Here is a 13,611-nt window from a genome sequence, read left to right as displayed (position 1 = left end):
CAAGGATACCTTATAAGGCTGAGGATGTGGGTCAGCTTTCAAGGTTGCTTTCTTCACAAAGGCTTCAGAAACAACGTTGACACAACTGCCACTATCAATGATAATCTGACAAGTATGCTCACCTGACTTCATACGGCTGTAGAATATGCAGTTACGTCGCCAATCCTCTCCTTTGGTTTCAGCCACCAATATGCGAGTACAATATTTATTCCCTGGGTATCATCCTCATTAGTGTTTTCCATATCATAGTCATATCCACCATCATCATCATCATCTAATGGGTAGGGATAAAGAGCTGACTCATCCTCCTCATTGGAGTCTTCAACCTCAGCTAATGCATTAACCCTCTGCTTATGCTGACAAGACTTAGCAAAATGTCCTATCTCTTGACAATGGAAACACTGTACCTTATTACTACCTGTCATGGGTGCCTTTCCTTTATGATCAGCTCGTGGAGGAACAGTGGACTTTAGAGGTGCTGAGCTACTAGGTTTAATAGCTGGAAAATTCTTCTTTACCTCCCTAGCTTGGAACCCAAACCTTCTAACTGGCTGTGCTAGAAGCTCCTCTGCTCGTAGGGCCTTGTCAAAACAATCCCTCACTGAGTGCACTTCAACAACTCCGATACCCCTGTTGATTTCAGCTCGCAATCCCAGTTGAAACCGAGATAACAGTTGCCTTTCATTCTCCCTTATGCCTATACGAGAATAAAGTACGTCAAACTTGTTCATGTACTCGGCAACAGTCATAGACCCTTGACGAAGAGAGTTCAGCTGGTCTTGTGTGCGAGCTTTGAAGTTGCGTGGCAAGTACTTATCTGATAACTCAAGCTTCATCTCCTCCCAACTAGTAGGTTCTCTACCACGGTCTTCTAACTCTAGCTCATAGGTCCTCCACCACTCACGAGCAACCCCAACTAGCTTAGCACGAGCTGGTTTCATCTTTCGTTCCTCAGGTAACTCATAATAGTCAAAAAGTCGTCTAAAGCCACTACCCAATCATAGAACAATTGGGGGTCATATCTCCCATCAAACCCCTTCAGATCGAGTTTGACCTTCTGTGAATCTCCAGAATACCTCTGTTGCACGGGACGCTCAGTCTCAAAATATCCTCTTACATGCTCTTCAACAGTAGGTTGTGCTATCGGAACCCTTTGTGGTGCTCTCAGATTAGGGTTTGCTCTTCTGTTAGTCAACTGAGCAACTACATTCAATGGGGTTTCTACTTCGGGTGTTGTACGTGAGTCGCCAGTAGGCTGTTGTGGTGGGGTCTCTTCATTCAACAACCTGGCATCCAATTCAGCCTTCAACTCAGCCTTCAATTCAGTCCGTAAGGTTTGCTGTTCAGCCTTCATCTCAGTCCTCATAGTCTGTAGCATCTCCATAAGAGAAGCTAGGGTGGGGGTGTTGTTCCCAGCCATACTCTGATACCACTTAATGTAGGACTAGGATTTGATAACCAAACCAGCCCCAACTGTAGGAACTTTTAAACTAAGAACAACCAAAAACCAATAGCAGAAAATCAGACTTCGGCCACAAACCAGAATTGATAAACGATCTCAATGAACAGTAACCAGAAGCGAAATAAATCAGCAGCAGTCTTAGGATTAAACCAGAAATTTAATAACAATATAACACCTCCAGTAGGTTCAGATCACAGATGCTAATAGTCCAGAATGTCACAGTAACACAGAACAGAAAACATAATCTAAATCTGTGTAGGTTTTGACAGTCGGCTAGAATTTCTTGACAGTTCACTTCAGCAGATCCAGTGGCCTGATTGACCCCAAAATTGGATCGATCCTCCCTCTGGATAGGATTATCCTTCAGTCAAAATATGGAGGCCATCGGATGACTGGTTCTCCAAAAACAGCTAGGCCAATAGGAAGGAAAACAGAGAAAACCAACCCAGAAATCTGCAGAGAAATTTGATCACTTACTTGAACTGCTGGAGAAGAGAATCCAATAAGAAAACCAGATAAGAAAAGATCCACTCGGACTTCTCGCCGCAGAGTGTCGATCGGATCACACACCAATCCCTAACCCTTGATCAGACACAAAGGTATAGCCATGGAGAAAACCCAGCGGCAGCAGCATGAAGCTTCTCTTTTTTTTTTTTTAATTGTAAAATCGTCTTTCTATGATGAGAGCTCTCCTTTATTTATAATAATGATGGGGAGAGTTTACAAGTAATAGTAACTCAGAGTTACTAAATCTGAGTTACTAAAAATTGATTACAAGAAGTTACTAAAAATTGGAAATTAGAATCTAATGAAAATAGAAACTAGTCTAGACAGAAATTAGAAACTAACAATGACTTGAAATTAGAAACTAATTTAGGTACTGAAATTAAAAACTAAATAATCCCATCTAAAAAGGAAACTAAAGAAAAGGAAACAAATCACTGAATCCCGTATGCAACCTTAGAGCCCCTAGTTTAGACCCATAAAAGTAGCCCAATACACTCCAAACCACATGGACTGATGGCCCAACACGTATACAACCCAACCCTAAGCTTATTCCTAATAAAACAAGCCTAGTTTGGTGAAGAATCTGCTTCATGTCCTCTCCATTGAGTAATAAATAATCCAGTTTGAGCGAGTTAAAGAGTTAATTTACAGGCTGTTTGCTATTTCTTGGATTAGATGCAGTTTTGAGTATCTGCTTTGGCGCCTTGTAGTTTTGCAGCGAATTTTGTAGGAATTGATTTTAGAAGATATGTTTTAGAGTTTCTTATTTTACGATTCAAATTCATTTTCTTTAATCCTTCCAGGCCAAGATCCTGTATTAATTCATGTATATTTTTTCAAAATGCATCTTAATACTTCACTCAATTCTAGATGAGGGTATATGTACTAATGGTCCTAATAAATAAAGTGATATTATTCTGTTGTCTATTCTCATAAGATGTTGAATTACATACTTTCTAAGTCTTCATTTATTATTCCCAGTTCATTTCTATTATTTTCTTTGACAGGTACCAATTTTCATTACTCTTTGTTCTCCTTGACATATTATATTAATGATCCTACCTTTTGTTGTACCTACCAGCTATACATTCTTCCTTGGCAGGATTCTAACTGTTTTAAGTAGCTATGCCAATCTTAATCTCTTGAGCTAGCTTCTTTACCTGCACCCACCCACAGGATAAGAATACAGTGAACTGATTTACATGAAAAGCTGTAGCATAAGCTTAAAGCAACAGATATTCAGGATTCATTTTTATGACATTACCAGAATCAGATAAGCAGTACCAACACTGAGAACAAGTGAAAGGGAGAAGAAGAATGGAAGAGGAAGAGAGAACTATCTCTAGGGAGAGAAATAGTCCATTTATGATGGACCTCTCCCTCCAAAATTCTTTATAGATAAAACCTATCACTAATTACAATATCACAAGGACTCCTTGTGGTGGTAGAGAACCAATAGAAGATTGCAATATCAGTAGAAGACTAAGAAAGACAATAGGAAACTAACTAAGACTACCGCAGGGGACTGACAATAGTACTCCTGCAATATTACAACATAACTTAACACTTCCCTCAAGCTGGAGCATATAAATCACCCATGAACAGCTCGGAACTGATGCAGATCTGGGGTTCAATAATCCTAAAATTGTATCGCTATGGGTCCACAAGCATAAAAGATAACTCAAATTCAAGAACAAATGGCAGTTATGTAAATAGATGGAAGTTTATAAAAGAGTGGCACATTTGTAAATACTCAGAATTATTTGGACCTCTTGAATAAGGCAAACAGCCTAGGATAGAATAATAATAAAAGTAAAAGATAGAGGATAGAATGGGGATTTCAAAAAGATATGGAATTAAGTGGAAATCAAGGATGGAAGAAAGGGCTTTAATGTAATAACAGCAAAGGGTTATGTTGCATTTGGAGGAATATGACTTGTGTCAAACAATGGACACAAGCCTCTCTATTTATAAATAAAACCCTCAAAGGCTTAATGGTCCGTTTGGAAAATAACCCTAAAACCCATTATTACAATAATCCATTATTCCAACACTCCCCCTTAAGTTGGTGCGTAGATATCACACATGCCCAACTTGCACAGAATAGAATAAAAAACTTTGCTACTAAGAACCTTTGTGAGTATATCAGCTAATTGATCTTCACTACACATAAAAGGAAGACATATAAGTCCTTGCTCCAACTTCTCCTGAATGAATGCCTGTCAATCTCGACATGCTTGATACGATCATGTTGAACCAGATTATGAGCAATACTGATGGCTGACTTATTGTCACAATAGAACATAATAGGCATCTGAACTGCCACACCCAAGTCTTGAAGAAGACCTCTGAGCTACAACAATTCACAATCACCATGGGCTATCGCACGGAATCAGCTTTAGCAGTAGACCTAGCAACAATTGCTTGCTTCTTACTATGCCACGTAACCAGGTTGCCACCAACAAATGCACAGTAGCTTGAAGTAGATCGATAGTCATCTGGAGAACCTGCCTAATCAGCATTAGTATAGGCATCTACCTTCATGTTTTCTAAAGGGGAGAATAAGATACCATTCCTTGGAGCAGTCTTAAAAAACCAGAGAATATGAAACACAACTTCCATATGAGAGGAATAAGGATCATGCATATACTGAAGGTTCACTCTTTTGATATCCAATCTTATCAACTAGTTCGAGTGTGAGACAAATAGATAAGCCTCCCAACTAACCACGGATATCGGACCTTATCAACTGGTTCACCTTCCTTTTTCTTGAGATGAGAATTTACCTCAATGGGTGTATTTGAAGGCTTACACCCTAACATGCCAGTCTTTAAAATAATATCCAAGGTGTATTTCTGTTGAAACAGAACAACACCCTTAGTGGACCGATCCACGTCAATCCCAAGAAATTACTTTAGCCTTCCTAGGTCTTTAATCTCAAACTTCTTACCAAGATAGGCCTTAAGTTTATAGATCTCAGTAATATAATCTCCAGTAATGACAATGTAATCCATATGAATAATAAGAACAATAACCAGATCACCCACCCTCTTAATAAATAGTGTAATCAGCGTTACTCAGAGAAAACCACAATTGGTTTGATGAATAATCCCATGGTCGACAAAGTAGGATTGAAAAGAACCCTCCATGTACTCCTTACCATTGTTAGACCGCAAGATTTGAACCTTAGCATCATATTGAGTTCTAAACATACAATGAAATGCCTTGAAACATTTAAAAGCCTCATTCCTATGATGCAATAAGTAAACCCAAGTAAGACGAGTATAGCAATCAATAAAGGTAACAAACCATCTATATCTAGGATCAGAAACATTACGGGTAGGGCCCCAAACATTAGAATAGATCACAGAAAAAGGAACAATATTTCTTTGGTCAGAAACAGGATAGAAATTCCGAGTCTATTTTGTAAAAATGTAAGCATCACAACTAAATTGGTAATGATACCCTGTTTTAACTAAAGCAGGACATAATCTAGATAAAGTCCCCCAGGGAGGGTGTCCTTAATAACGATGCCAATTGTGAAGCTCTGATAAGGCCATTTCTGGATTTATTTGATGAGGCTATGTAGATCCACTATCCAGGTAATAAAGACCACCACTCATTCTGCCATTGCCAATTGTTGCCCCTGTCACCAAGTCCTGAAACACACAATGAGTAGGAAAAAATGTGACTTTACAATTGAGATCCTTGGTAATACTACCAATTGATAACAGGTTAGTAGAAAACTGAGGAACATGCAAAACAAAAGAAAGAGACAGGGAGGATGAGCATTGAATGGTACCCATCCCTACAATAGCAGAGAGGGACCCATCAACTTGAACCTTTGTTTTACCCTAGTTATTTAATTCTCCAAATTATTTGCGAATAATAACAGAATTTTACCAAATTTTACTAATAATTCGGTTTGAACCCGAATTAAATAAAAAGTTCTGAAAAATTCTTGACATTATAGATTTTTTTTTTAAATTCACGAATAATTAGGCCGAACTGAATTTTATCCCATATATATTTTATTTTATTTTATTTTTTATCTTGAATAAGTCAATAAGCCTTAGAAATAGTGTGATTATTATGCATTTATTATCCTAATATTACTTTTCTTCTTGTTTTTAATAGAAATCGACAAAACTTATCTTCCTGAAGTAATCTCTCACACTTCTACGAAAAAAAAAATCTCTCACCCCATTTATGTTTGACTAAGTTTTACAGTCATTACTCTCTCTCTAGTCTTTAAGGTGAACATGCATGGTGGGTGACGTTGGTCTAGCTGGACTCTTACTCTCTCTCTCTCTCTCTCCCTCTCTCTCTCTCTGATTCAATTATTTGAATAATAGGAAACAAGTTTAGAAAAAAAAAAGTGTTAAATATATTATTTTTATCTTTAAAATTTAAAATTTTAATTTTTATATCATTTGTATGTAATTGTACATATGATAATTGATAGATAATATGTAACAAGTATTACAAATATTAAAAATAACATCCAAATTTTTTGGCCGCCTTCTATTTTTGTAAACGAATAATTCCCAAATCTGAATCCGAACCCGAATTTTATTATCTCCGATTTTTTGACCGATTTTTTGACTTGATCGTTGAATTAATAAAACAAATTAATCCGAATAGTTCTTCATCTGAATAATTCCCAAATCCGAATTAAATAACTATGGTTTTGCCTGAGGATGGACAATATGTAGAAAAAGAAGTGGGCAACCGATCATGCAATTAGTAGCCCCAAAGTCAATAATCCAATTATGGGAAGAGATTGAAGCACGATAACCACAAAAAACAGAACTTGATTGAGCATAGTGGGAGGCAGAGACAGCGGAGGATCCCATTTGAGTCATCATTTGACGAATCATAATTATCTCATTATTAGAGAATGAGGATCCTATGGTACTGGGGCCGTTAGAGTTGTCTGTTGTCTCAAATTGATTAGCCTAATTGTTCTTTCCATGATCCTGATTACACCCACGAGAATTGGTTGGGCGCCTATGGAGCTTCCAAAAAGTCTCCCTAATGTGGCGCTCCTTACCACAATAGTCATACTTAAATTGGCTTGTCTATGGAGGAAGGAGTAGTGGTCCGAGTACTAGAACCAACAGATTGACCAATAGGGCCCTGTGCAGAGATTAGGGCAGAGCGATCTTGAGAAATAAGTTGAAGCATCTCAGATCGACGTTTCTCTTCTGCATGAAGTAGAGAAAAGGCCTACTCAAGGGTGGGAAAGGGATTATGATTAAGCACATTTACTCTAATCTGATCAAATTCCACATTTAGACATGCAAGAAAATCATAAATGCTGAGCTCTTCTTCACACTTCTTAAAACCTACAACATCAGTAGCACAGATAGGCTGATAGGTCTCATAGTAATAAATTTCATTCCATATCTCTTGCAGTTCAAAATAATAGTGGGAGACTGTAAGGTCCTATGAGTAGCCCTATTAAGTTTCTTTCTCGATTTAAAACACCGGGCACTCTTACCCACTTGAGAATACGTTCCCTTCACAACTTTCCAAGTAAGAGCAACAGAATCAAGCAACAAATATGCCCTAGCAATATAAGGGGCTATAGATTTGATAAGATAGGACATTACCACACAGTTGGCAGCATCCCCATTTGTCATGAGGGGCACCAGCAGTAGTGGGGCATACAGAAGTACCTGTAAGAAGTCTGGCATAACCACAACCAGCAATAGACATGTAGTAGGAATGAGATCACATTAGATAGTTCATCCCATCCAACTTGATGGAGCTAGCAGGGAAGGTAGGATAGTTGCTATTTAGGGGGACGACTTTATCCCTCTTAGAGAAACAGTGTGTCCGTCTTCAGACACCATAAATGCTGATCTGAGGAGCAATCAAAAGTTACACAAATCGTCTAATCTGTTCTGTCATATAGATCTAAGTAAGAGCTAGAGGTCCAGACTAGGAGTAGGCCCTCGGTGGGAAGAAACTCACCCCCAAGGGGAAAACCCTAAGGAGGGAAAAAAGAGAAAAGCGGAGAGAAACCCTCTAGTAGGGGTGCAAGTTTGGCAAGACACCGTGGCATGACCAAAAGCTTGGCAGCTGAGGCAATGCGGAGGCTTCTAATCATAGAGGACGGCATGTTGGAAAGAGAAATCATCCCCCTCCTGAATGGAAATGGAAGAAGGGAGATCATCAGCACCCGCAACTTCAGTGCAAATCCTTGCATATGCGAGTCGATCCTTCTGCTTGGTGCGAGCATCAGACCAGAGGGGGGTACCCAGCACAGACCCTATTGTACTTAACCCCTCAAAGCACCAAAAGTGCAAAGGGAGCCCAGGAAGGGAAACCTAAAGGGGAATAGTGGTGAAATCGACACGGTTCAGTAGCAATTGCCGATGCCAGGGACGAAGAAAAAATGGGGCTCTTCCAACGAGCCAAGGACCTCATTCCAGACATCTCAGGTGATCCTATTCTTCAGAGAAGCGAAATAAGAACCCATGATCGAGGAGAAAAGTATCAACAGTTCCAGAGAGGCGCCATTGCTTCACAATGTGAAAAGGGGGGCGCTTGCCCAGAAAGTGCCGAACCAAGGAGTTACTCCATTGGGAGGCCTCAGAATCAAGCAGGCTTTTGGGGCAAACGGCAACACAGGAGTCCCCAAGAATGACCGGGGGAGCAAAATGGAGGGGAAGGCTCTCAATAGGGGAAGAGGTCAAGCGGTTGAAATGAGAATTCCAGGGGAAGCCCAAATGGGGGGGGGGGGAGAGGGGCTGGAGAGGGGGAAGAAGCAGAGGAGGAGGGGGCAAGGGAAGATGGCAGAGGGCGAGGATCCTCACCAGCAGGGGAGGAAGGAAATCGGCAATCAGCTCAGGTGAGCTTATCATTTTCCGAGCTTCACCCTTCGCTTGTCTTGGAATTGTTTTTTCAACTTACAATTATTGACTAAGGGCAATCTTGGAAGGAACAATAAAAAAGGGTATGAAGTAAATAAAGGTAGAAAAAGGGGGACAATAGGGGCTGAAAAGATAAGGATAAAGACACCACAAAAAGTAAAGCAAACATATAGGAGAAACATGACCTGTCTTCTACGTCTCGACAGTCATGCTGCCAGCAAGAAAATAAGGCCAAGGACATGAAAGCATTAAAGGACTAAGTGGTGTAAAGGAGTTTTCTAGGGGTATAATGGGAAAGTCGAAAAAAGGAAAAAGGATTGAACATAACCCACGATTGAGGCCTGAGGTTGTCTTCAACCTCCAATCATAACCAGGAGGCGAAAGAGGCAGAGCATGAAGAAGGAGAGAACTCCTTCAATTTCTGTTGGCTGGGTCTGAAATTCCAGGTGTAGAGTGTCTACCTTCAAACCTTCCCAAAGCACCAAAGATCTCATCAATAAGAACCCTCTACAAGAAAGATCGAAGGACCTGAACCTGTACTTGGCGGTAAACAGAGCAGCAAAACTTGGTCGTTGAACCTCTTGCACACACAAGTAAATTTATCAGGTGCCAAGTGTACCTGTTCTTCCAAGCAAGAATTGATGAGCAGTGGAAACAGCAAGCTCATTAGCTAGTTCTTTCTAGAGTGGAGCAGAAGTATATCCTTACCCATCTCCTCAGGCCTTGGCAACCGATTCAATATCAGAGAAAAAGAACCAGCAGGAAATCCAGCAGAGGGCAGAGGTTGAAACCATGATCTTCTATCAACTTTGAATTTGATAGCAGCAACAGAAACTAAGGAGAACGGTAGTAGCAGTAGCACTAAACATATAAGATTAGCAGAAATCTTGATGCAGCAACAAATAAGTCATTGACCAACCAGATAATCCTAGTTCGATCAGCACATATTCAGCACCTTTCTGAAAACAGACTCAATCGATCAGTAGTAGCAGCAATAGGACCAGCAGAACAAAGTAACACTCACAAATGACCCTTTTTTTCTTTTTTACAGTAGACAAACAAAATTTATTCTTCTTCTTCTTTGTCATTGCTCTGATACCATGTAAAGATTTGAGAAACAGAATCAAAGAAGAAGAAAGAAGAGAGAGACAAAGAGCTTGGTGTAACTTGGGAGTCACAACCATGTGGTTGGTACTACCCCCTTCATTCAATATATAGACTAGCTATTACAAACTCATAGCACAAATCGGAAACTATAAGACAACCAAAAAGGAAACTAACTCTATCTCAGCTAACAACTATCCTAAACTGAATATGATACTAACAAAGATATGCTTAAATCAAATATAATCCCACAGTATGGAGGTCTACGGTCACCCATAGCCCTCCAACCGATACATGCTTTCATATACTCTAAACATGTTTAAACTTAAAATTTGTATTAATTTTTTTGTTCTTTTGGAGATCATGCTGGATTTTGTATTAACAAAATGGAACTGCTGTGCTATACTCTTAAATTCAGAATTATGAATCAGTTAATCATTTTCTTTCTGTTACATTTCTTACATGGTATCGATGAAAGATTTCTTGGTACAGGACTTGCTTTATTGCAGAGGCACGAGCTTTCTTCAAGCTCGTATCAAGAGCTGATGGAAGCTCCTATAGAAAAGATTCAGGAGGCTGCACTATTTCATCAATTTGCTGAAGCTGCTTACACGGTCCCTTCCTGGAACATTCTTAATTGAACATGTTGTTTCATTATATCATGATGATGTCTTACATAGATTTCTGTGCAGGGACCATTACTTGATTTTGGAAGAAATCCCATCTTATTTCCTTGTTCATGGTTGTATAGGCAAGGGGTCTTCACCCCCTGGACTCGTAGCAGGTTGTTAATTGACTAGATGTATTTGAAAGGTTACAGATGAGATGGAAATTGATAAAAAAAAAAAAAAAAAAATTGATCTGGGTTTTTAGTAGTTAGACCATGTTTACTTTTTTCCTTTCTCTTACTGGTTTCATGTTAATGATTAAAGAATCTAGTTGATCTTTTTAATAAAAAAAAAAAAAAAAGACGACTTTGATTCTAAAAATCTACTGGATTTGATGAGTTTTTCTATATATTTTATAATGATTTTCATGGAACGTTGCAGTTCTGTTTCTACCACTGAGTGAAAGTTCATATTTGATATTCACTCTCCCCTTTTTAGGCGGCCAGTGCTTGAAGGTGATAACTGGTGGCGGGGCCATGCGGCAGCCTTTCTGAGATATGTTAATCTGTCCGCAGAAACACTTAAGCAGGGACGTGTTAGTCAGGTGAGATTATTTGATATAATATTTTGTAATCATCAGTCAGCTTCAGAAACAGAATTATCACCATGCCACATACTGCGAAATTTCATTTGCATGTGCAATTTGAAAGAGAGAAAAGGACTATTGGAGTAGAAGCAGCTACTAAGAAATGGTTTGTGTATGTTTAGCTGTAAATGTGTCTTAAATTTTCTTTAGAAGTTAATTGAGAGAAATGAAATCTTACGTGTAATTTATGATGTGTAACCTTCTTATTTTTAATTAAAATTTTGTGGAAAGAACTCCTTGTTTTTTCTGTAATTTCAAGTTTCATTGCTAGTACAATTTTTCCTTTCTTTTCATAAACATGTGGATTTTTTTTTTTTTTATTTCTTCATTATCGGGCTTAATATTTATATATATTTTTTACTTTGGTTCTCATTCTTAGGTAAAGCGTGAAGCCGCTTACTTTGTTGTGGTTCTCCATCACATGAGAACAGTAGTCATTGCTGTACGTGGAACAGAGACTCCTGAAGACCTTTTAACTGATGGGTTATGCAGGGAATGCACCCTTTCAGCAGAAGACTTGGATGGGCTAATAAAGTCTCTCTCTCTCTCTCTCTCTCCACCCTCTTGTGTGTCTCTATCACTGTATGTGTGTGTGACAGTGAAAAAATTCTTATTTGCTTAAATGGGTAGTCTTATTCTCATGTGCTTGTGAGTGTAGGTGGATGTCTGCTGAGGTCTTGCTTTCATTATTTTTTAAAATATATCTTTCTTAAATTCAGAAAAGTGCACAAATTTAGTAGCATGCTGCAAATCAGTGTTTGGAGGAATTAATCCTAGTTGTGGATGCTCGTGGTTCATTTTTACCTATGATTTAGTTATTGTCTTGTTCACCATTTTCAGATGTTTTTCTCTGATGCTAATAGAAAATAGACACCACTGAACTGTCCAATACCATATCATGTAGATAAGATGCTGCATAGGTTCTCCTGATTCTGGGTCTCTCTGATGAGGTTGTCTGTTTATACTACTACAAGACAAATGTTTCTTTGGTGTTTGGTTTGAGCAACATCCTCCTAAAAGCAGATAGAAATGTTATTTTTGTTTTATTTTCCACTTTCAGGAAAATTTAGGAGGTTCTTGCATAGTAATTTGTCTCTTCTTCTTAATCTTCTCCAAACACATTTGGTGGAACTTATGATTAACACCAATAGGTGACAAGATGAGGGAATTTGGTTGAGATTTGGTTCTGTTTTGTGCCACAAAGACTGATTAGTGCACCTGTGAGTAATCTTGTACCTGACCTCAAGCTGTTTAGATGAGGCTTAGTTTGAGTTTTCATCTGCCTATACCACTTAGTCCATTGTACTGCACAAATGAAATAAATTGGGAGGGTGACTAAATGCTTGCATAAGTTTCAGTTCATAGATAAAGTGGTGGGAGCATGGTTTGAAGAATTCACCCGATCCTGATTCCAGCTGATTTCTGCAACTCTTTTGAGTCGCCTGGTTTCATGTTTGATTGGCATTTTGGCCGTTGTTTCCTTTTTTTAGTCAATAAAATAGCAGAAAAACAATGAAACTTACCTCCGGTAGTAAGATTTCCATGTTTATTGAATAAAAAACTCCTATAAAAATCTCAGATTTTGGGAAATCTTTGCTTCTTTACGATTCCAATTTCTAGGGTTTCAAACGATTCGGCCAATTGCGATACGATTGGAATCTGAATTTATAGTAATTGATCCTTTCCCTGATTCCTTTCTCTTGATCTTGGGTGGGAGGAAAGCTATTATTAGATCCATCATGCTTTTAATATTGAAGAAATTATACTTGTTTTGTTAGTTTTACTGCATCTATAAGCAGCCATTTACATCATCTAAGCTATTGTCTTCAGGCAGAAAGACTGAGGATTTACTTAAAGAATATTGGCTTCGGTGGAAAATTTTAGTTTGTTCTGAATTGCTTTCTGAGTGTGACTGACAATGTAATATCCCACTTCTTAAACCCGGTCTGATTTCGCAGTTGAACCGGTTTAACCATGCAGGAACCGAGCCAGAGGATGTTAGAGCGAGTTCCTTATGGGCTATGATGGCACGGGTGACCTTAAACACCGGCTGGCCCGACAAGTCCGAGCCAGTGCCAGAAGAGACGGGAGTGCCCAAACCGTGTACGTGCACCTACCATAAGGCTATGTACGGATAAAACAGGTATTATATCCGTATTTTAAGGTATATACGTATGCTACATCGTATGCCTGGGGTGAGGTCCGAGCCGAGGTCCGAGCCCGGTCAAAATCCCAAGTTTTGACTCTTGGATGGGTATGTCAGGTGGGTACACCCACCCACCTGAGTGACCCATCCATCACTATTCACTTAAGTAGGAATAGTATATAAAGCTTTATGACTTCTTTTCTTCCATTTATTACCCCCGTACGTTTGGTGAGAAAAGTAAAGAGAAAGAGAAAAAG

At 39.0% G+C, this 13,611-nt stretch overlaps 1 protein-coding gene across 11 annotated transcripts in view; it reads left to right on the top strand.

The window, feature by feature from the left end:
* LOC122071424 overlaps nt 1-13,611 on the top strand; it is an 81,490-nt gene that overhangs the window by 11,731 nt on the left and 56,148 nt on the right. For 8 of the 11 annotated variants that reach the window (XR_006138184.1, XR_006138183.1, XM_042635769.1 and 5 more), the window contains 4 exons: nt 10,447-10,568; nt 10,647-10,738; nt 11,061-11,166; nt 11,588-11,790. Coding sequence is in view for 9 of the 11 variants with exons in the window: in XM_042635769.1 (XP_042491703.1) it covers nt 10,447-10,568; nt 10,647-10,738; nt 11,061-11,166; nt 11,588-11,790 (523 nt within the window). In the remaining 2 variants the exon portion in view is untranslated. The remainder of the gene's footprint in view (nt 1-10,446; nt 10,569-10,646; nt 10,739-11,060; nt 11,167-11,587; nt 11,791-13,611) is intronic. The other 3 variants (XM_042635773.1, XM_042635778.1, XM_042635776.1) reach the window with 1 other exon arrangement.

The sequence above is a fragment of the Macadamia integrifolia genome, unplaced genomic scaffold (genome assembly GCF_013358625.1).
Source record: "Macadamia integrifolia cultivar HAES 741 unplaced genomic scaffold, SCU_Mint_v3 scaffold_223A, whole genome shotgun sequence".
Lineage (NCBI taxonomy): Eukaryota > Viridiplantae > Streptophyta > Magnoliopsida > Proteales > Proteaceae > Macadamia > Macadamia integrifolia.
The sequence above is the reverse complement of the archived record's forward strand: the minus strand, read 5'-3'. Positions and strand labels throughout refer to the sequence as shown.